This window comes from Desmodus rotundus, chromosome 5 (genome assembly GCF_022682495.2).
Source record: "Desmodus rotundus isolate HL8 chromosome 5, HLdesRot8A.1, whole genome shotgun sequence".
Classification (NCBI taxonomy): Eukaryota; Metazoa; Chordata; class Mammalia; order Chiroptera; family Phyllostomidae; genus Desmodus; species Desmodus rotundus.
Window position 1 is genome coordinate 126,279,286 of NC_071391.1, and position 24,069 is coordinate 126,303,354.

The 24,069-nt window shown below is 39.6% G+C and overlaps 1 protein-coding gene and 1 long non-coding RNA gene across 3 annotated transcripts in view; one reads left to right on the top strand and one right to left on the bottom strand.

The window, feature by feature from the left end:
• Positions 1–7,299, bottom strand: part of FBXO11 (F-box protein 11) — an 84,453-nt gene extending 77,154 nt beyond the window's left edge. The window contains exon 1 of one of the 2 annotated variants that reach the window (XM_053925348.2): positions 6,309–7,299. In XM_053925348.2, the coding sequence (XP_053781323.1) occupies positions 6,309–6,531 (223 nt within the window). In that variant the 5' untranslated portion in view covers positions 6,532–7,299. The remainder of the gene's footprint in view (positions 1–6,308) is intronic. The other variant, XM_053925347.2, reaches the window with a different exon arrangement.
• A 317-nt stretch (positions 7,300–7,616) lies between these two features.
• LOC123478948 (uncharacterized) lies at positions 7,617–22,866 on the top strand. The gene is made up of 4 exons (XR_006654376.3): positions 7,617–7,811; positions 14,374–14,410; positions 21,909–22,012; positions 22,701–22,866. It is a non-coding gene; the product is annotated as an uncharacterized lncRNA (long non-coding RNA).
• The last annotated feature ends 1,203 nt before the right edge of the window (positions 22,867–24,069 follow it).

The following is a 24,069-nucleotide window of genomic DNA, read 5'->3' on the forward strand; positions in this document are numbered from 1 at the left end:
TATATACTACGGGAAAATAGTAAAACTAAGATTATCACTGTTACCAGGAAAATAACTCAAAAATATATTGTTACTCCATTTTTATGATTAAATAATTTGAGCTTTGAGAAACTAGAAAAATGGGCTCTCTTCACAAAATACATGAATAACACCTCTTCTCTCACGAGATGGGGAAGTATTCCATAATGTTTTTTAAGGCTCAGCCACCAATTGAGAGAATAGCATGTCTTTTTTCTCCTTGAAACACAGTCACACAATTCTCTATCTGTTAGAAGGGCAGAACATTTGACAATTGTAGTTTTAGAAATTGGGAGAGTAAGCAACTAACATATAGAACTTATATTTGCTTTAACATGCTATCTTATTTTGGGTGTTTTAAAATAAAAAAAACACAATTCATTCATTTTCAAAGTAAATATTTTCTATATTTCCTTCAACTAAAATAAATTATGTAAAGAAGTTAGTTGGTTTCATTTCCTTATTTTCTAAGGATTAAGTTTAAGCACATATCTTATATTAACTAGACCTATACAAAAACCCCAACCTATGTATGTAGATACCAAGTTATGGTGAGAAAAGAACTAGTCCACAAACATGTCAAAATTACTGCTGAAATCCAACTTAACTCACTTTTTCCCCCCTTTCTGAAACCATCCAGTTTATAACTATGAGCTAAAATGACCTAACACCCTTTATTCATGACTTATGAGTAATTCAAGGGAAATCTACCCTTCTTTGTACAATGAGTGCTTAGTGATCTCATCAACAAGCTGAAAAAACATGCTGGCCAATTGGTGCAAACTTTTCTGCAGACAAATCTACACAAGAGGTAAAATTATGATCAGAAGGTTAACGTAGAAAAAGTGAAACCAGATGATTTAACAATAAAGGCATTAGACTACAGGATCAGTCTTCAACAAGATAGATGGGATAGGATAGGAGACAGATGTGCTGCAAGGGTTATTTCCTCCCCTGAAAGTGATAGAGACATTATGCCAAATGTATTTCGCTATCTCCCCTTGTTTATGGAAAAACCAGGTGACATAAATCAGTTTTCAAATTCTTCTGTTACTTACTATGCATGTTCACTCTGTGTATGTCCATCTTATGGAATTGTTAAGGGTTAAATGAGATAGTACATAAGAAAGTGTCTGGCACAGACTCTAGTATACATAAGCAGGAATAGTCAATGTTTATCATTATTCCATTTCTTCTGTTTCCTTATTCTTTCTTTGAAGAATATTTCAGTTCATCAGATTTAAGATTAGTGATTTACAAGTCACCTAGATTGCACTTTGGGGGATGCCAGAAACTCTTTAATGACTAACACACATTTTATCTCTTGGATTTAGTTTTATATACAGCTGACTCCATTCCTTACTATTAATATTTAAGAGAACTGCCATTTAATTGAGTAGCTATCATGTGCTGGACACATTACTATCTCTTATCCTCACAATTTTTCCGTAAGAAAGTGTTATCATCCTCATTTAAAAGATAATTATGTAAGGCTCCATGAGGTTATTGCTTGCTCCATGTCCAACAGCTCTTTAGTGGTATAGCCAGGATTAGAACCCCCGTCTAACTCTTGAGCTCCTTCCATCATACTACCCAAGTATCTCATTCCTTGTATTTTACTTCTTTATAGTTTTATTTTCAGAGGGTAACAACTGTATTTTGGGGGTACCATACTAGCAATCTCAATATTAACCACAATTCTCTGGAAGACAAGAGTGCAATTAAAAGGCTGATAAAGTAGTGAAATGTAAAGTCTAAAACAGAATAACCCTTCAGAGACCAATGGGACAAGATAGACAAAATATAAGAGTAACTTTTTAGTAATAAATGGGGAACAATAAGAGAACATAAGTTGAAATAACTCATTATTATAGATCATTTAATTTCAAAGTTAAAACAAATGTGAAAAAAATTAAGAAATATTCACTACCCTTGAATTATGCCAAATCTAAGTCCAGGGGTTCTCACTAACAAGTCAAGATCTACAGGTGGTTCTTGCCTTACCTGGTTTTCAAGCTTGCTGGCCTTTCCTTGGGTTTGTCAGAATTTCCAGTAAAGAAAGAGAAAAGTAGTACATGCTCAACCTTAGGCCTAATTAGCAGAACTTGGACATCACTATTGTCATTATCCCATTTCTGTTCCTCAAATATTTCTAAATTTTGAGAAAAGAGCTCCCTCAACTCTCCAGTAGAAGAATTTTTCTTCTTATGGGATGTAAATATTTTGAAGATTCAGCCACCTGATTGGTGAACAGTAACCCACAGTACTTAATTCCTAAACAGGAAAAATCATTTTTCTTGTCCAGAACTCTTCTATCTAGAAAGGCTGAAGAAGTTCCTTATTACATAAGTAGCAGGAAAATCTGAAGGTAAAATATCATGGGCCAGAGCAATCCCACAGAAAGTATAATTAGCATGCATGACTAGAACACTAAGGAGTTTCCTGGCTGCTGCATATTATAAATTATGCATATTATAATTTATAAATTATTCCTAATATTCATTAGGAATATTTTATGTAATACCATACTACTGAATTATTTCCAAAAATTCAGTTAAAATAATCTTTAATTTCAGAATCATAGATGATATTTTTATCCCACAAATACATATGGGATTAAAGAGAATGATTAAGTTTTTACTCTTTACAATTATTTCAGACTAGAAATTAATAGCAAAATCCATTAATATAATGTATTTATTAAGTCTCTTGAACTATAATCACTTAAAAATTTCAGCACTTCAAAACAATCTTATGAATTTTCCAATAATTAGAACAAAAATTACACCTATTTTCAAAAACTTCCACATCAAGATTATTTTCAGATGTCAGATTCATATTTTATTAACACATAATAAATCAGAAATTAATAGTGATTGATTCCAGGTAGGAGAATCTGCTAGCTGAGGGTAGGTATATGCATTTATTATTTATTCAAAGTAATCAATTTTAAAACTAACAACTGAAAGTACTCAGAATACAAAGCACTTCCGCAGACTTGTAAGTTTCCTCATAGGAAAAAAGACTACCAACCAACTAGGTATCAAGATAAATTAAGCAGAACAAGCTGCAAAAGCTAAAATCCTTTTAGCATTTTAAAAGAAAAATATAAAATATTCAACTCCACACTACTTTCAGTTTCATTAACTCTGAAATACATTATCAAAGTGTCCCTATGTGGAACACAAATTATTTTCCATTAGCTTAAAGTGGTATGTGAAATCCTAAACTAAGGAATTGAAATTAAATGACTAAAAAAACTAATGATTAGTGGACTCTTAGTGTAAGAAATTCTTCCCCATGGACATCTTTGAAAAATCCTCATAAGATTACACTCTATGAGGTTGTTTCTTTCTCCTTCAAACATTGGCCATTACATGTAACTGTGTTTGTGTGTGTTGTTTAAGGATATGTCAAGGAAGTTTTCAGACCAATTAACCTGTAGGCAAAAAAGCAACGAAAAACCAGTTCTGACAGAATTTTTGTTGAAAAATATACTATCTTGTATTTTATTACCACTAAAGAGCCAAAAGCCCATCCTTTATGTAAAATAAATAAGTGATTTTATATAGAGATTGAATTAACTTGTCTTAAAACAGTGAGTCCCACTTCTTCAATTCCCTACCTGGAAGGGTGTCTAATACACTATTATGTAACTCTATCCAAGACTCTAATGCAAGAATTACATATCCATTAAGAGTTAGTAAAACCACACACACACACACACACACACACACACACACACACACTCTGTTAGCTGTAGTTCCTTAATTACCTTGTCAAAATTATGAAACCTAGCAAATTCTTAAACAACAAAAAAAACCCTCCTATCTAAACCAGAAATAGTAGACACTTTGCAAGCTCCATAAAACTTTTAAAATAAAAAGTATTCTTCTTGGCTAACTTCTCATCATTATGTGAACTGTACACTTAAAAATGTAATCACACCAATTTTCAAAGAATGACATTTTTACATAAAGTTAGCAAAGTATTTTTAGTATTTCAATTCATCTTTGTTTTCTTCATTCTGAGGCCATTTATTTGTTCCCTAAAAGATCCATAGCATTTTCCCTAAAGACTAATCAGCAAGTTCTTTTCCCCACTGTGCCAACACAGAATCTCCAGAACAATTTCTACTAGTTGTGCAACAAAGCAACAATTCTACAGTGATTCTGATTTACCATTTGGTCAGGTACATACTGAAATTTTGATTCATGAACACCTTAGTCAGTTTATGGACATCAATGAAAAGAAAACTGACACTCTAGCATGTGACTACCAACCACCACCAAGTCAACTTACTTCAAAAGGGAACAGGCTTTATTAGCTAATAATTTCAAACAAATGAAGAAAAGTGTCCAAGATAAAAGTACCTCAACGAAGTCTGAAATTACACACAAACTGTGAAAAAGAGATTAAAAAAAAAAAAAACATTTAGAAACACACAATGGGACTGAGTTAAGTTTGGCTGAAAGAATGTGATTCAGTGCTAATGTTGTGAACAAATCAGTACATCTTGAAAAAGCTTTACATCCGGCAGTAAAATATTTTGCTAGGATTTCAATCCAGTGTCATTTTCTCAAAAACAAACAAACAAACCAACAAACCAAAAACCAAATAAAACTTGTCAATTCTCTTATTTATAGTGCCAATTCTGGAAGGAGACTTGAATATTATTTGAATGGAACACAAGACAACCCTGATATGCAAACGTGAAAGGAAATGATGAAACTACAAACATTTTTAATTTTTAAAAAATGGTAAATGTATCAAAGAATCATTAAAACACACTTACCAATACTGTTGCACAAGACCTCTACCTAGCTTGAAACATCACATTCTTGTAAGCAACATAGAGAAAACTGCTTTCTCAAGGACTATCTGAAACAGTGACTGGTGAAAACCCTTTAAAGTATTTTTCAGATCATCATCTCCCTCTTTCATTTGTTAAGTATTTTGATGAAGTAAAACAATGAAACAGTTTTTAAGGAAAGAATGTATAATTTAAAAAAGGCATTTAATCTCAATTACCTTAGTCAAAGGAGGTGTGACAAGCAACGCATGTAAAATTAACCTTAATCCGCCAACGAAAACACGCAAAATGTCTCCTAACAATTCCCCTCCTTCTAAAAACAACAACCGTACACGTAAATATGGTACTGACCTCCACCCCACTGAGAGCAGCTAATTAATAAGGAGAGTAGTTACGCTTGGAGACCAAGGTGCAACACCACACCTCAAAAACCTCCCAAAATAAGCACATCGTCAAAGTAGAACTGAACATTATTTTTGCTAAAGCAAGAATCCAACCCCCGGGAGCCTCAGCCCTTAGACAATGGTGGTTACCAGACAGAGCTGCACAGTTGGGTCTAAATGACACATTTCACTAGGCCTTGGACACAACACACACACGCACACACGCACACACACGGCCAGTTGTAAGGAAGGGGCGTTTCAAACCCCGCTAGGAGATGGAGGATAGCAAGGCGGTGTGGGGGGTTCGCTAGGAGGGGGCAGGCGAGAGGGGTGTTGATAGAACGTTAAGGGTAACTGCACTGCACGCGCGGGAGGGGGCTGGAAATGGCCGATGGATTCTATATTTATTTATTTAAAGGTCTTCATTTAACGGGTCCTTCCAGGGGTTCTGTAACTAAAGCCAAACTGCGCAGCAAACATTGTAGGGTTGGGAGAGGAGTTGCTGCTCCCCCTACCCCGTGACTGGGTGGTGGTGGGGGGAGAACAAGTTCCCCGGCCAACACCACGGACCACTCCGATTCCCCCTCTCCCCTCCTCCACAGGAAGGGGGAGGCTAAGAGAGAAAAGGGGGAAAACAAGTTCCCCAGCCAACCCCACCGCCCGATCACTCCCAGTTGTTTCCCCCACCTACCCTCAGAAAGGGGGAGGCTATAAACCGTGGAAGGCAGCAAAAAAGGAAGAAATCCCACCCTTCGCCCCCCACCCCCCCAGCCACCAAGAGACTCCTGCGGGGTCCGTGAGCAAACCGGGAAGCCCAAGGGATGGGTGGGGGTAGAGGGTGCCGAGCCCCGAAAGCAAACAAAGCGCGGCCTGAGCGAGAGCCCGGGCAAGTAGGGAAGCCGCGGCTTTTCCTGCCGGCCGGGGCCCGAGTCGGGCTGACACTGCGGCACTCGGGGACCCGCCTCCGCTCAGCCTCCATCTCCCACCCTCGGGGCGTTCCGGCCGCCCCCCGCTCACCCCGGCCTCCCTCCCCGCGGGTCCCCAACGGGCGGGCGCCCGAGCCGACGGGCTGCGGGGAGGGAGCGCGGCCTTACCCCGCTCGCCGGCGTTGTTCCGCTCCTGGGGCAGCGGCGGAGGCGGCGGTGGCGGCGGCGGAGGCTGCTGCTGCTGCTGCGGCGGCGGCGGAGGCTGCTGCTGCGGCTGCTGCTGCTGGAGCGGCTGCTGGGCCGGCTGCGGCGGAGGCTGCTGCTGCTGCTGCACCGGGCGCGGCCGCGACACTCGCCTGGGTCTCCGGTTGGCGGCTCGGACGGAGTTCATTTGCCGGGCTGAGGTGGCGGCGTTGGCGGAGGGACACACACGCACACGCACAGCGAGCTCCGAAGCAGGAGCAGGGGGTGGGGGGAAGGGGGAGGAAGGAAAGGGAGCGAGGGGAAGGGGAGACGGTAAGGGTGGAGGGGGCGAGGGAGCCCCCGAGTCCAGAGAAAGGCCCGCGGAGACAGCGAGCGAGCGAGGCCGGGCGGCGGGCCTGACGCACGGGGAAGGCCGAGGCCGCCGGGCGGGGCGGCCGCGAGGGACGGAGACAGAGAGACGGGCAGAGCGAGAGAAAGAAAGAAAGGGCGTCCGCCCGCCCAGGGATCCCGAGGCGAAGCGCGGCGTCGGTGGCTGAGGAGACAGACCCCGGTCCCGCCGACTCCCGAGCGGCGACTCCGGCGGCAGGGGTAGTGGGCGGGCGGGTGAGAAAGGGAGAAGGAGAAGAGAGGGAGAGAAGGGAGGGAGGGAGGGAGCAGGGGGCGCCCGGCTTCTTTTTTTTTCCTCTTCCTCCCCCCCACACCCCCTGAAAAAGATTTCTGAGAGGAATTTTTTCTCTCTTTCTTCGGCCTCTTCTCTCTCCTCCCCCCCTTCTCTCCTCGGCGAAGGGGAAATGAGTGTGAAAGGAGGAGATGGGGGAAAAAGAGGCGTCGTCGTTCCTCCTCCTTAAAGGAACCTTTCCTCCTCCTCCTCAGCCCCGTCGCAGCGGCTACTGCTGCTGCTCCGTGGCAGGAGGAGCCATTGACACCACCGGAGCCTCCACTCGCCCAGTCGGTCCCTCCCCGTCGGGGGCTGGCCAGGGCCGCGGGGGAGGGCCACGGGGCGACCGGGAGGGAGGGCCACGGGGCGGTAGGGGGGAGGGGTAGGTGGGCGGGGAGGAGAGGGGCGGGGATTCCGGCCAAGAAGCCAATGGGAGGCGCTTACACAACCTTCGGGCCAATGGGACCTTCCCTCTTATCGCGAAGTCCCTTCTTCAACGCCCTGTTTCCTCTCTCGGGTTTCCTCCCTCCCCCGCTAAGGAGGGAGAAGAAGGAAAGAGGGAGTGTGGTGGGGCGGGTGATAATGGGGAGGTATCAGGGCATATAATAGAGCAGGGGTGGGCGAAGGGAGCGCTAGTGCGTAGTGACGATTCTAGGAGAAGAGGTGCTCGGAGGAAAGGGCGGGGGCTGCTGATGTAATGGGGAGAAGTGATTAATCCTTCGGTTCGCCGTTTCAGCTTCCCTCAACCCCCACCTGCACCCGATTTTTTAAGCGGAAAAAAAAAAGTGGAGCGAAGGAGCCGATCTTTGGTAACTTGGGTTTTCTGTGGTAGGTAGGTTCAAAGTCTGAGCTGTAGGGAGCGCTAGAGATTCTGTGCCCTTTAGCCGAGCTGAGGTATTTGCAAACCTTGGCGATCCAGTTTAAGCACGGTAACAGAAGTTTGGAGACGGTTTCTAATCGTAGTCGAAGAGGAGTCATCTGTGTCTTGAAAAGGTTTTGATTAATAGGCAGTTTACTTTTTGGAGACGTGGTCTGTGTAATGTTCAGAGAAATATGTGACAAAAGGTGAGAAGTAAATGTTTACGTTTGTTTTTGTGATTAAAAATTTTTTTACATCCCACAAACTCAAAGGAGAAGGAAAAAAAAAAACAAAGGAATTATCCTTTGTATCTGGTCCCCTCAGCATAATCTCTCCTCAAGGAAAACGTGTTTTTATTACCTAGCTGTTTTGATGACCGAAAAATTACCCTTACTCAATTTTCTCTGCTCTCTCGTATCATTTTATGGACGTGGTAAAACTGGCAGTTTACCTGACTCCAGTTTTCAGATCTTTGGGTGATTTCTCTCTCTTTAGAATTTGATCAGTTTTTGCCTACGTTCGAGATAATTAAGCGGTTACAAGGTATGATAAAGTAGGCCTGGGAGGGAGTATTTTGAGAGGAAGGAGAGGAGATGTGAGCCAGTCCTGTGGGATGGCTATGAATGTGGCCTAACACAAAATCGTAAATTTACTTAAAACCTTTTTTTTTGTTAATCAGTTTTCATTAGTGTTTGTGTATTTAATGTGTGCCCCAAGACTACTCTTCTTCCAGTGTGGTCCAGAGACTCCCAAGAGTTGGACACTCCTGGGTGTTTGAGTCCCTAATTTGATATGTTACTCTAGGCAAATTACCTTTATGGACATGGAGAGGGGGGTGCACTTTTTAATAAGGAGAGATTTTGGATTATATAATCCTGTTTTCAGTTTTTAAAACTATTTTAATTTTCGGGTAATGACTCTTTGGTCCTGAAGATGGAGACTGCTTAGATCTAAGTTTCCTTCTCCAAAAGTATCTGAGGAGGAGGGCTATTAGAAAACAACTGAGGAACTCTGGGTTTTTATGATTGTTAGCTAGGTGCAGATGGGTACAATTGTAGATTTGGTCCAAATGTAGGGGAGAAAAGGGAAAGTATACATATAAGTAGATTTAGAAAACTTATTTAACAAGCACCTATTGATTCCTTCTATGTATTATTATATAAGGTTCTATAGGAAATACTAACAAATAAAAGTCAAAATCTCCAAGACTCTTTTGGTATGACAGATTTACTTCATTAATTCAGATGTACAAAGAAAACAGAGCTTATTTTCTATAAATTTTAAACTGAATCCCCACATTATCTAATTTTTTAAAAACATAAATGCTGAGTCTTTTAGATTTTACTTTCCCACTTCACTCTCATTCCAAGATATGTATGGGGGTCAAGGGTTGCTAAATGAGGTATAGATGGAGTGTCTTTCACATTTTTGGCACCTTAGATTTCTAAGTCATTACGACAGTTCTTTGGCATGCAGCAGTAAGATGCCTTGTTTCAACAAAACCAATATATTAAGACAGTTTTTTGATAGGTGGAAGTAAAATGTCTTGAGAAAACGAGTGCTTTTTTCTAATTCACACAGTGACTAGTGGGTTTGTAGCATCCCTAAGGGATGGGGAAGCTTACTTGGCATGAGGGATGGGCCTGAGTCAATTGTGCCAGTCCCTGTGTTGTCCAATGGCATGGAATGGCTGGTATAGTCTGAAAACAGAGGTGAAGCTAGTCATTTCTGTCCTTTACAGATGTTACACTGATTCTTCTGCTGAAGTCCATACCTGAGCCATTTACCCTATACACTACAACCTCTGTACTGACCCCAGGTCTCTGCGGGTCCATTGATTCTCACTGCACCACTCTGTCGTCCAATGAGACATATGGGAACTTCTGGATTCCGTGAACACCACCTGTAAGCCTTGATAAGACAGGAGCCATGCTTTGGACTCTTCTATTGAGCCACCTTCCTCCACCAGTGTTGCATTATTCTCCCCACATCATATTGAGCATGCTTTCAAGCTGAAAGCAGAGTGAACTCACAGGCATATGCAGAGAAGCAAACCACTATGCCCAGTTTTCTTGGAATTCCCCATATCTAGGTGAACACTTCAACTATATACCTCCAATTCTATGTTTTACCTTGAGAAAGATGGAAAGTAAACTGGGTCTGATACCTCTTTCATTGTCCCCTTTTCTTCTTTCCATCATGCCTCAGGACTACGAGATTGATTTTTCTCGTTCTGGTACTTTGTCAGCATTCCTTATGTACCATATCCTCCTCATTCTTGTTATGGCCTCTCCTCTCTGCTCCCTTTCTTGGAACCTTGATGGAGTGCTTGAGATATTAGTTTAACAGTAGTGGAACATCTATTGGGAGATATTTAAAAACCCTGTTCTATCTCCATACAACTAACTGGTTTCTACATATTCTTAGTTTATCTTACTAGAATAAATGTTAGAATACTCTTTGTGCGAAAGTGTTCAGAGCCATCTTAAAGTAGAATTGTGGAACTTAAGAGTTGTTAGAACAGGCGTTGGAGATCATTTAATTCTCATTTCTGTATATGACAGACTGGGAAACTAAAGTTCAAAGAGCTGAGGTGACAAAACCAAATCCCATAACTATTTAGTAGCAAAGTTACTGCTTGCCAGTCCAATGCCCTTTCTATTCACAAGTGTTATAGACTCCTAATTCTTCTAGTGAAAATCCAAAATATTCCAGGTGGTTTTATTCATCGCCAAGTCCACCTGTGTTAGCACGTAATCCTGTAAATTAGCTGTCATAGAATTTATGTGTGAGAGAAAACAGGAGAAAACCTTAAAGGGAATTTTTATTTGGGGTAGGCGTCTCCCAGAATGATTTCAGTATACACTTTGCATAATTTCAGAGGACTAAATTCCCTTAGGGTTTGCTCTCTCTTCAAGAACATTTGTGTTTGTTTTTCTCAACTAATTACTGGTGCTTAACAGGTTCGTGTACTTAAAATTATTTGTTTATAAAACCTATCACAATAGGAGTGTGGAAAAAATAAGCCCTTTGATCATTTTAATACCTGGCAGGTGATATTTACTGTGATTTTTAAATGATAATTTTTACAATTTCAAAGATTCAGCTTTCCTTTCCTCTGTCATTCCATCATCTAGTCCCAAGCTGTCAGCACTCAGTCAGTTATATAAGACACCTCAAAGCTGCTCACTCCTTTTATGTCATTTAGGAAGTTAGTTTGATCTGAATATGGTTTTCCTGAAGGAATAACCAGCTATGTTTAAAATATCCATGTGAGTATGAATGACTTATCTCACTAAGCTGCAAGAATTCATTCTTTAGTACATACTCAGATAATATTTTATCAGTTAGGCAGTGAAAATTAACTTGGAACTAAGGATTTAAATTTAATGTATATGTGGGAAAACCTGGTAAGCATGTAGTCCATGATACTCATAATAGAGGTTATCTTTAAAGAATTATAGAATCGAACTTTAATAACCTTCCCTGTTGAATAATAGACACATAGCACTATTAAAATAAATTAATTATGTTCAAGATAGAGGATGGGCTGTGATAGACAGCTATAAATCTTTACTTTTGCTTTTTAAAGGCAGGACCCAATTTCTAAGCATTTTGAGGAGATTGGACCAAACAAACAAAACAAAAAAGTATATTATATTGTGGGAAAACTGGTAGGCGAACAGAAGACCAGGTGTCAGAGTAGAAGACCAAGGGGGAGCTCTGCCACTTACTGGCTGTCTGACTTGGGGCAAATTACTTAGTCTCTCTGTGTTGCAGTTTCTGTATCTATAAAATGGGGGTGATAATAGTTCTAGTTTAATGGGATTTTTGTGATGTTTAAGTAAATTAATACCTATAAAATGCTTAGAACAGTGTTTGGTGCATAGTAGGCATTCAGTAAACTGTTACCCATTTTTGTTATTGCCATTGGTATTATTCCAGGCCTTACTTGATTATCAAAGTTACACAGACATTACATGTAAGGAAGCAGGTATGGCTTTTGTTATAAGGAAATATGCCTAGAAAATGAATGGTATTAGAAAAATTTTAAAAAGGTACTGGGAAGACAACAGCAAAGGACAGAGGCAGAACAACAATAGTTAGAGATCAGGAGTGGGCTGAAACTGATGGGAGAAGGCCTGCTGTGCAGGATTTCTCCACTCAAGCCATACAGGGGTGGGCAGAAGTAGGCTAACAGTTGTAAGTACGTGACACACAGTTTCTTCTTATATTTTATTTATTAATAATTGTATTATTTGTCTTATTATTTTATATCCTTATGATTTATCTTTTAGGTAATGATGGCTGGTAATTTAACCAATGACCAACAAAAGTGAATACTTAAACAAAACCTACTTTTGCTTACCCCTGTATCTGAACTGAAGATCTTGTGGCAGATGCAAAATACAGTGATATTTTTTCACTATGGGAGCCTCTCAAGGGAGAGTCTAAGGAGTAGGTCAGGAAACAAATTCATAGGCTGAGAAAGAAAGAGAAGGAAAGAATGAAAGAGGAAAAAAAAGTAGCAGGTTAAAATTTAAAAACTCACTTGGGCCTCCTTGAAAGGAATAGGAATGACAGAAAGATGTAGTATGTAGTACAGGAGCAGAGAAAGAAATGGCAGAAAGTAATGCACAAAGTAGCAGAAGTTTCTGGACGACTGATGAATCCAAAAGCTAAAGGAAGTGGAATTTTAGGGGAGGAGCACATGTTAGAGGACATAGTAGACCCCTCTATGATGCTGAGATTATGGCCTTTGGAAGCATCCATAAAGCTTCAGATTCAGAAATCTTTTGAGAGTGATAATCCAGCTAAGATACATTTCAGGAAAGAGGATCTTGGAAGCAGGGTTACTAGACCTAAGGAGTTTTAGAGGAGGAAAGAGTGATAGTGGCTATGTCATAAAGTTTAAAACGTTTTGGGTTCCTGGTAGAGATGGACAAATACCCAGAGGAGATCAGCTGCAAAACTACAGGTATGGACTGCTGTGCCATGGAGTGCTGTGTTCATACATGGAAAAGGAAGCTCTATGACTTGACAGAGACCAGGCTCATTTTAACACTGGGCTGGCTTCCAGGCCTGAAACACCAGACTCAAAAGAGAAATGGAAATAGAAGTGTTCAAAACATGGGAAAGATACCAAAAGAAAGAAGGAAGAGTTGGATGTAATCTAGATGTTGGAGAAACTACCACTGAAAACCTCCTCATGTCTCTTTGTACCTAATTGGGCATTATGCCTATTCTTGAGTTAATCTCTGGCAAAAGTGAGGGGATTCCTCTTAGACCAATCAGACTTGCCTCTGTAGCTTCAGATGTGGTCAGGTGGATGGAGGAAATGTGGGTCTCTAGAAAAAAATTAGTTTTTGGAGGGCACAAAGAGGAATATGTTTTGTAGGAAGTCAACTATGTCCTTATTAAAAGCAATTATGTCCTATGCCATGGTTAACCTCTTGATGAGAAATTTATCCCATCTGAATTTAAATTTACATAGTTGGAAAACATGTTATAATAGACATCCTGGCAAGGCTGGAACAAACAAACAAAAAGATGTTCTCTTTTCCTCTTTTGTTCCCTGTGCATTATTCCCTTTCCCCCAGATAATACCAGGTGTGTTGCAGTCTCTGATAGGGTCTGTGTACTGGGCTCTAGGAACATCATTTTGTTTGCACAATGCTGTTACTGCAGGATTCATATTTGCTTCAACATTTATGGTATACTAGAGATTTGGATGGATTGCTTCAATTTTGAAGGTACCGAAGAGGTGCGATGGCTGATGAAGAAACCCAAACCTCAGGGTGTTTCAGACAGGGCATTTTCTGACAGGAACTGAGAAAATCAGGAAATTAGGGAAAATAGTAATTGGACTTTAAGGTCTTTGGAGTTTATAGTAGGAAGAGAAATTCATCTTGAACTTGGGAAGGGCTTCATATTGTTCCATTTTCAGTGATTCTTTGTGTTTTATTTGGAGTTTTTAAGAAGTTATCTCCTTTGTTGACCAATTTTGGACAATATGACTAGATTTCAGATGGGAAATAAACTGGGGAGTGACTATTTGGTTAAGGTTGCCGTGTGGTCTTGAAGTTAAATTAATGACCTGCTATGACCTGTTACAGAAAGTCTTAGAGGATCAGCTTACCTGTGCATCTCAGTGGTCCCAGGAAGTTACAGTGAGGAGCAGGGATATCATCTAAGGGAGTTGATAATCTCTTCTAGTTGGACAACCTTTCCTGTTAAAAAGAAAATAAATAATGAGGTGTGTGTATGTGTGTATATGCGTGTTGGGGGGTTCAGCTTCTCTCCCTGCATTTCTGCCAGAGCTCATGAAGGAGGAAACATCCACCCAAGCTTCTACCTATATTTACTCTCTTGTTAGATCCTCCTCATAGAAGAAGTGACTAGTCTGGTTAGAGTCTGTAGAGGCTCACTAGAGAGAGATTATAGCATTGAAAGACACTTAATTTTCATTTCTTACAGGTTCTAATACCTGCTTTTTCATTTCCTACCCTTAGGAGCAGCAGGCTGTTTTGCACATATTCTTTCCATGTGGTAAGCAAATGGAGACATGGGGTGGGGGTTAGGGTTAGTCCTCCCCCCTCTCTCCGTTCCTAACTCTGTGGGTCTGGCAGGCCAACATCATCCTGGCCCTGGTCAAGGAAGTAGATTTAAGCTCAGCTATTAATACATCTCTATATGAGTCTTATTCTTATCTTCACTCTTACTCTTCTCTCATCTGGCACACTTGAGTGGGTCACAGGATTTACATTTGGGGCTGGAAAGCAAGAAGCCTCACCTAGACGTCCTGGCCTCCATCCAGTCTTGACCCAAGCTTCACTTTAAGTTTGGACATTTGCTTGGTTACTAATAAAATGCTGCTGGCATTCTCTTTGGGGCATAGATACAGGTGTGCATGATCCCCAGGTAAGCTGGTCAGGAGAAGAGGTGAGGCAGGATTTGAGTTTGGAATTCTCCAAGTTTATAACACCATTGTTTAGGGACATATGCTCATTTCCTACATTTTAAAGCCATGAACATGTCTTAAAAGAGGTTGTCTAGCTCAGATATTCCCACAAGAAAAATAAAGAACAATAACTTAAGAAAAAAGTAAAAGCTGTTTTTGTGACATATAAACCAAAAAAAAACTTGTAAGTATATCTTAAGATTTTGTAGATGTAATTTACTTCTATGCTTTGTGACTAACTAATGCTATTCAGGTAATAAGTAATATAAAAAAAAACGTGAAATGAAAGACAGTTCCAAATAAGGGGACATATTGTTATATTCAATATATGTAATAAATTCTTTATTTTAACCATGAAAATCTATACATTTTTTATTAATAGAAAATGAATTTTTTTCTGCCCTCAGCTTTTTAAAGAATATTGGTTTGAAGGGGTGCCAGATTACTGCTTTTCTCAGGGCTCCCACATGATTTCAGCCGATCCTCTCTCAGTTTTTCACTCTATTATTTACCTAATGTTGCCTAATTTGTGCCATCCACTGCCCAGCCCTCAATTCCATGGCTCCTTCTGAGAAGATAAGCTATTGCAAGGAGTGGTGGGGGTAGAGAGGAGGACAAGGGTAAAATCTGAAAAGATGAGAGGATGCCACCAACACATCTACTGGTATGGCCAGATCAGAACACTGACAAGACCAGATCCTGGTGAGGATGTGGAGCCACAAGAACTCTCATTTGTTGCTGATGGGCATAAAATGGTGTGGCCATTTTAGAAGACAGTTTGGAGATTTTTTACAAAACTGAACATACTCTTATCACATAATTCAGCAATCACACCCCTTGGTATTTACCCAAAGGGGTTGAAAACTTACGTCCATGCAAAAACCTGCACATGGAAGTTTACAGCAGCTTTATACGTAATTGCCAAAGTCTGGAAACAACTACGGTGCCCTTCAGTATGTGAATGAATAAAGTACAGTATTATTTATTGTACAATAAATAATAATGGAATATTATTTAGCACTAAATATGGAATGAATAAAGTGTGGTACAATAAATAATAATGGAATACTAATTAATAATGGAATGTTATTGAGCTATCAAGCCATGAAAAGACATAGAGGAAACTTAAATGCATGTTACTGAGTGCAAGCAAATCTGAAAAGGCTGCAATACCATATAGAGTCCAACTATGTGACATTCTGGAAAAAGCAAAATTATGACAACAGTAAAACAGTGGTTGCCAGGTGTTAGGGTGATGGAGGGATGAATAGGCAGAGCACTAAAGATTTCTAGGGGAGAGAAACAATTCTGTAGGATGCCGTAATAGTGGATTCATGTCATTAGACATTTATCCAGACCCACAGAATGTACAACACCAAAAGTGAACTCTAATGTAAACTGTGGACTTTGGGTGGTAATGATGTGTCAATGTTGGTTCAACAATTGTAACAAATGTACTACTCTGGTGGGGGATGTTTATAATGGGGGAGGCTAGGTATGTGGAGGCAGGGGGTATATGGGAAATATCTGTATTTTGTGCTCAATTTTGATGTGAACCTAAAACTGCTTTAAAGAAATAAAGTTTACTAAAATGCACAAACACAAAGCAAATATTTTTTTAGGAAAAAATTTTCAGTTTTTTATATTTTATTTTACAAAAAAATATATTGTGAAATAGACTGTCCACACATGTGATGGGCATTCACTCCCCAAATGCTGCTCTAGAGTGGGAAGGGCGATAAGCCTCACGCGTGTGTCAACCATGTCAAATGACTGGCTGTGTGGAGCTCCTGCCCTTGTCATATTTCTATTCAGTATGCAATAAATCATTAAGGTCAGCACTTAGATTTATATATTAAAAAATTGTTGAGAAAATGTTAGTATTTTTGTTCACTACACAGCTGGAGAAGGGGCCTTGGTGTGGAGGTCCAGATGTTTGGGTGTGAAAACATCGAGGAGTCTTAATCCATTCCTATAACTTCTCCTCCCCCGCTTTAAGACAACCTCTGACACTGTAAAAATTCACTTACGGAAATTGAAAATTAGGGAACAGATCCTTTTGTAAAACTAAAACCCTCCAAGCTACTACTTACCTAGGATTGCAAATGAAAGGAGTCAGACTTTTTAAAACAAACAGATCAACAGATTAAACACCCTCTAGAGTTCTAATAGCCCTAGTTAAAAACCCTTAGTTAAAAAGTAAACAATTAAGAGATTCTCATCAAAGGTGGATAGCTTTTAGCATAGAAGCTTGTAATTTTTTTAAGGAAACACTACTTGGAATCCATCTTGTCCCAACAAGAAGGTAATAGAGCTTTCCAGTCATTAAAGGCCTCATTTAGAGGACCAGGCCCCACCACAGAATGTGTCTCTTGATATGGATCAACTTTATTATGTGACTTAACTTTGATGAACACTTAACATAAAATTGAGGATATTTTTGGTTTTATTTAACCTTTTAAAAATATATATATTTTCTTGAATATGCCATTACAGTTGTCCTAATTTTTTCCCCTTTTCCCCCTCTGCCTGGTACCCCTCTTCCCTCCAGTAATCCCCCCCTTAGTTCATGTCCATGGGTTGCGCATATATGTTCTTTGGCTTCTCCATTTCCTATTCTATGCTTAACATCCCCCTGTCTATTTTGTACCTACCAATTATGCTTTTTAATCTCTGCACCTTTCGCCCCCATTCTCTACCTTCCTCCTCCCAGCTGATAACCCTCCAAATCATCTCCATATCTATGATTCTGTTCCTGTTCTGGTTGTTTGCTTAGTTTGTTTTTTTAGATTCAGCTATTGATAGTTGTGAATTTGTTGCTATTTTAATTGTTCATAATTTTAATCTTTTTCTTAAATAAGTCCCTTCAACATTTCAGGTAATAATGGCTTGGCCATGATGAACTCCTTTAACTTTACCTTGTCGGGAAGCACTTTAGCTGCCCTTCCATTCTAAAAGCTAGCTTTTCTGGGTAGACTAATGTAGGTTGTATGTCCCTGCTTTTCATCACTTTGAATACTTTTTGCTAGCCCCTTCTTGTCTGTAAAGTTTCTTTTGAGAAATCCGCTGATAGTCTTATGGGAACTCCTTTTTAGGTAACCCTCTGCATTTTAAGATTCTCTCTTTGTCTTTAACCTTTGGCATTTTAATTATGATGTGTCTTGGTGTGTTCCTCTTTGGGTCCAACTTGTTTAGGACTCTCTGTGCTTCCTGGACTTGTATGTCTATTTCCTTTGCCAGATTTGGGAAGTTTGGGGAAGTTTTCTTAGGTTGTTATTAGTCTTCATGTTAAAATCCTTAGGGAAAGTAAGTGGTCAGGGCTGTTTGCCTACAATCCAGGGCAGTATGCGCAAATACAGCCAGATATTCTTGCAATCTCCACTGATGAGCCTTTTCCAAATCCTACTTATTGATCCTAAATGGCTTTCCCTCTCCCTCTTGACTCCAACCTCTAGTGTCCCACCATTGATGACTTGGATTCTGATCACTTTTTGTTTCTTGCCTGGTTTTCTGTTTGCTGGATCTGTACCTTCCAAGATCTTAATCTCTATGTTGTGGACCCTGGACCAATATTTCCTGTTTTCTTGCTTGCAATTATTAAATAATTGGCACTACAATAAAGTAGAAATAAGACGGGCTTTGCAGTCAGGTAGACTTGGGTTTAAATCCTGACTATCCCACTAATTGGTGGTCTGATTTAAGTAATACAGTCCTCTGAGAATCTGTTTCCTTTTTGGTAAAATGAAGATATTGATACCCACCTCAGAATATGGTTGTGACTGGAAATAGTGGTAATGGTTGCACAACATTGTGCCACTGAATTGTACCCTTAAAGTATTAAAATGGAAATTTTATGTATATTTTACACAATTAAAACAGAAAAAGATGGTTGTGAGAATTGATTTTTATACAACACCTATTACAATACCTGGCACATAGTAGGCTCTCAATAAAAAGTAGCTATATAGCATAAAATATTTTATGTTGCAAATAACAAAAAAGCACAACTTAAACTGGTTTAAATACTAAGAGAATGTACTGGTTCATAACATTTAAAAGTCCAAGCCTGAGTCCTGAATGGGCTCAGGGCTCAGTTGGAGCATCGTCCTGATACTCCAAGGTTGTGGGTTCCATCCCCAATCACGGCACATACAAGAAGCAACCAATGAATGCATAAATAAGTGGAAAAAATCGATTTTCTCTCTCTCTCAAATCATAAATTTTAAAACTTTAAAAAAATTTCAAGCCTGAGATAGGAGAGGCTTTTGGGTTAGTTTATATCACTGATTCTTTCTCTAGATCTTCAGTCACTAAGGGTTCAGTTTCTTTCCATCTTTCTACTCTGCTTTTTGCAATGTCAACTTTATCCTAAAGCTGGCAACTCTCATGATCAGAAGGTGGCTGCCAGCAGCTCCAGACAGTACATGTTCCCTCATCCACACCCAGAGAGAATGGCTTGGTCCCAGAAATCCAGCAAATATCCTGATATTTATTTGCTTAAATCACATGTGTGCCATTGGAACCAAAAGGTGTACATGGGAAGATGGAAAGTGATGATTGCCTTAAACTAACCAGGCAGTGGTCACCTTCTCTTGGAGCACATGGACTACATGGGGTGGGGTGGAAAATGAAGGTACTGTAGAGGAGAGAAGGCAGGGCTAAGACATGAGGAGGCAACCAACGAAAGTCTATTTTCATAGCTATTATCATTATTATTGGCTTTCTTGGCCCTTAGCCCTTGGCTCTTAGCTAGTTCTTTGGAAATCATTGAAAAATAAAAACTAAGCTCTTATTTGAATAAGTGTATTCTTTCTAGCAAAGGAAGATCAATAAGTATAAAGCCAAGTTTAATTTAACTGCCTGTGAGGCATCTGGAACAACAGCCAAACAAGCAGCAAAATGCACTGAATAGAGGTTTCACAGGATTGAATGCCAGGGATGGAGGAGAGCGAGGAGGAAGCTAGAAAGATGGTGACTTCCTACAGTGCCAAAGCCAGAAGGGTGAGGTTAGTTACTGGCCTCTCCTTTACTGGAGCCAAGTTAGAAGCCAGGACAAAGGGACCAGTTAACAAGGGGAGGAGGGGACATTCCCCAAAGCAGAGTTGACAGAAGAAAAACCTGATTAAAACCTGATCTTGGCTGCTCTGCCTGCTCCTTTGCAGCATGTTCATCTATGATATTCCTCTTTCTCTTTTTGACCCAGTGCCTATCTAGTGACTCACCAATTTCCGCCAATTTTATTTCTGTCCCTTCTGCCAAAAAGGCTCTTCCGCATTCCTTTGCTGTACTTCAATTAACTAATTCCTACTTATTGGTTGAGACTTTAAATTCTGTGTTTTCTTTCCAGGAAGATCTTCCAGTAACCACTGCTGGTACCACCTCCCACCCCAAGACACACACCACAGCCTGATTTAAGTAATCCTGTTTGGTACCCCCTACCTGTAATCAATACCTAGGAGTCTAGCCTTGGCTGTGTACCTCAGTTGGTTAAAGCATTATCCCAGTATGCCATGGTTGTGGGTTTGATCCTCACTCAGGGTACATGTAAGAATAAACCAATGAATGCATAAATAAGTGGGAAAAAATTGATGTTTCTCTCTCCCTCTTCCTCTGTCTCTCTCTAAAATCAATAATTAAAAAACAAATACCCAGTAGCCTAAAGATTTGTTTACTTGTCTGGACCCAATCCCTGTTGATGCCCCCACCCCCACCAAATTAAAGCTTCTGAAGACCAGGGATTTTCTCATAGTCATGTTTGGTTCCATGACACCCAGCCCAGTGCCTGGCACTTACTAGGAGCTCAATGAATGAAGGAGGCATTTCCTTTGGTTACTATCTGATATTCTCTTGCCCTGCTTAAGAAATAGAGCAACGGGTAAAAACCAAAGTGTTCTCCTTACCTAAAAAGGAGTTGGGAATGAGGAATAGAGACCCATTAAAGATGTTGCAGTTTGCACCCACGTAGGCTTTGGAAATGCGGAGGACAGAATCAAAACTTCCTAGAAGGCCCTGGATGCCTCTTTTTCTTTTCTATTCTCTGTCTTCAAACACTGTTCCTATTCCCAAATTGTTAAAGGATATTTATTTTCCCTATTGAGTCACGTAGTTTGCAGTTTTTATGTTGTTGTTTTCCGGTCAGAGAATCAGGATGCGATTATTACTTGCAAGTGACCATTATAATAGTTCAAGCTTACAAATGCTGGTTATTGGCATTTACAGAGTGAAGCAAATCACCTGAACTAAATACCAGGTGCTCAGTAAAGTTACTGTAATACTGTAATACCTCATTCCTAGTTACAAAGAGCTCATATGACCTTTATGTAGGGAATTTGTTTTCTGTTTAATTTATTTTCCCATTCTGAAACAGACATTCATCCATTATAGGAAAGGAGCCAATTATTGGGTAAACACAGTAACACCTAATGACTCTACCCTCTGGTATTTAGTTTCAAAACATTTTGCATTTCTTCACAATTAAATTAAAAAATATTTTGACATTACACTAAAATGAGATTAAATACAATTTTAAATCTTCCAGGAGGTATAACACTGAGCCTGTTTCTCAAAAGGCTAACTGAAAGTTCTTGTGCTTTGACTGGTCATTAGGTTTTGACAATAAACTAAAGGAAGAGGTAACAGAAGTGAGGGCTCACCTTAAGAACTTCTTATAGGTTTCTGGTTATTTAGGACTATTTGGAGACAGTATCATGATGTAATGTGTCTTCATGCCTCACGCCTGCATGACCCCTGACTGCATTAAAGCCCCCTTATCCCCACTCGTGTATCCTCCCTGCTAGGTCCTCATCTCTCATGTTATGTCTTTATGACCAGAACTGAGGGCTACCATGCTACTTCTACATAATTTGCCCACATATACAACTTTTTTTTGATTGTGTCTTCCCCTTGGCCTCCCGTAGGAATTATAATAACTTTCTTTTTTTAAATTTATTTTATTTTATTTTTAAATTACTTTATTGTTGTTCAATTACAGTTGTCTGCATTTTCTCCCCACCACTCTATTATAACTTTCTTAATTCTGAAGTACACTTTCGTTTTTAAAAAATTTTTATTTATTTATTTTTTCAGAGAGGAATAGGGAGCAAGAGAGAAAGAGAAGCATCAATGTGTGAGAGAGAGACATCAGTTTGCCGCTCACATGCATCCCAACTGGGGACCAGCCTGCAACTCAGGTGTGTGCTCTGACTGGGAATTGAACCGGAGACCTTTCCTTTGTGGGACCACGCTCAACCAACTAAGCCATGCCTGTCAGGGCTGAAGTACACTTTTAAAATGCTATTTTAGTGTTTTCTCAATTCTAAAGCATATTGTCCCCCTTTGGTGTTTCTGAAATTTGAATTAATTTTAGAGCCTTTATTTTTTTTTCCCTAAGAACATGTTTATTACATTTTTAGTCAATTCTACAGTCTAAACGTTCTCAGAGTGAAGAATGTGGTATGAACATACTTTACTGGAGATAAGTCTTTTCAAGATTCAGAAAATGTTGCTGTATTAGGAGATTTGAGCTGTCAGACTGTTAATTCAAACAAAGAACTTTTGGGTAGGAATACGAGGGGAACCAAAAAACCCCCCTGGAGTTATCTTCCGGAGAGCAAGCCCCTTGTAGTACAGGCTTCCCCCACTAGGTGGGTGTTCTGGGAACCCATCTGTATCAGTGTACTAGCTGGTGTTCTTGTGAGAGGCTGCATTTGGCTTCAGTGAATTCTGTTGAGGACTCCTTCAATGCACACATTTACCCATTTCATGAGGGGTGATTTGTGAGCGCACCTGCCCACACCATGCTGAGTGTTCAGCAGTTTTAGACCAAAAACCTCATGGTCCCCATTCCCCACCCTTCTTATTTACCCATTCTTGCCCCAGGTGACTTGTTCTTGTTTGCCCTGATGAAAAAGTCCTCAAAGGGAAACATTTTCCCCATGTGGAAGAGGTGAAAAAAGGAACAGCTGAAGAACTGAAAGGCGTCAAAATCGTTGAGTTCAAAAACTGTTTTGAGTGGTGGGAAAAAGTCTTGATAGATGTATCACATCAAAGAGTGAGTATTTTGAAGGTGACTGAAGTTTAAACATGTAAGAATAAATACACACTTTTTAATAAATAAATTACATTTTTGGATCCCCCCTCATATATAAATAGTTTAGACAAAACAAAATAATTGTTAGGTGGTTATCTTGATTAACTGTTGTCTAGATAATTATCTTAATTCTACCCCTTTGCATTTCTAGTTTGAAGACTGGATACAAAGGAAATATGAAGCTATATGTCTCCATCATATAGAAGATAGGGGATCTTAAGCTTTCTCTCTATACAAATTGTCTTAAAGCCTAATATTTATATTGAATAAGAGGTTGGGATTACAAACAGAATTCTCTACAGAACATCCTTGACATGAATGACCAGTTATTTCAAACTAACCTAAGGTCTTCCCTGAAAAGATTGTAACTTGATCTCATCTGTTTTTGCTAAAGAGATGATGGCTTTTTTGATCACTGGTCTGTGGACAGGGGCAGAAAGTCAACACAACCATGAACACATGTAGTTCCTACCTTAGGTAAAATGTTCAGAGATATCTGAAGCCCATTTGTGATGTCCAGCAAAATTACACAATATTTTCTAAAATATCTGCATAAATTTTAAAAAATGAAAAAATATTTTCTACTATAGACCACAATTCCTTATTTCAGGATCATCTATTGTTTCATTTAACTATCCTAGTGCATCTCACTCTTATATCTAAATTAAATGTAACTGCTCTAACTTTATTTACTTATAAAATTATATTTTATTGATTATGCTATTACAGTTGTTCCAATTTTTCCCCCTTTGCCTTATTTCCTCAGGCAATCCCCACACCATTGTCCATGGATCATGCATATATGTTCTTTGGCTACCCCATTTCCTATACTGTACTTTACATCCTCCTGACTATTCTGTAACTACCAATTTGTACTTAATCCCTTCACTTTTTTCGCCTATCCCCCTGACCCCCCTCCCATCTGGCAACCATAAAAATGTTCTCTGTGTCTATGATTCTGTTTCTGTTTTGCTTCTTTATTTTGCTTTTTAGATTCAATTGTTGATAGATATGTATTTATTGCCATTTTATTGTTTATATTTTTGATCTTCTTCCTCTAAAGAAGACCTTTTAACATTTCATATAATACTGGTTTGGTGGTAATCAACTCCTTTAGCTTTTTCTTGTCTGGGAACTCTTTATCTGTCCTTTGATTCT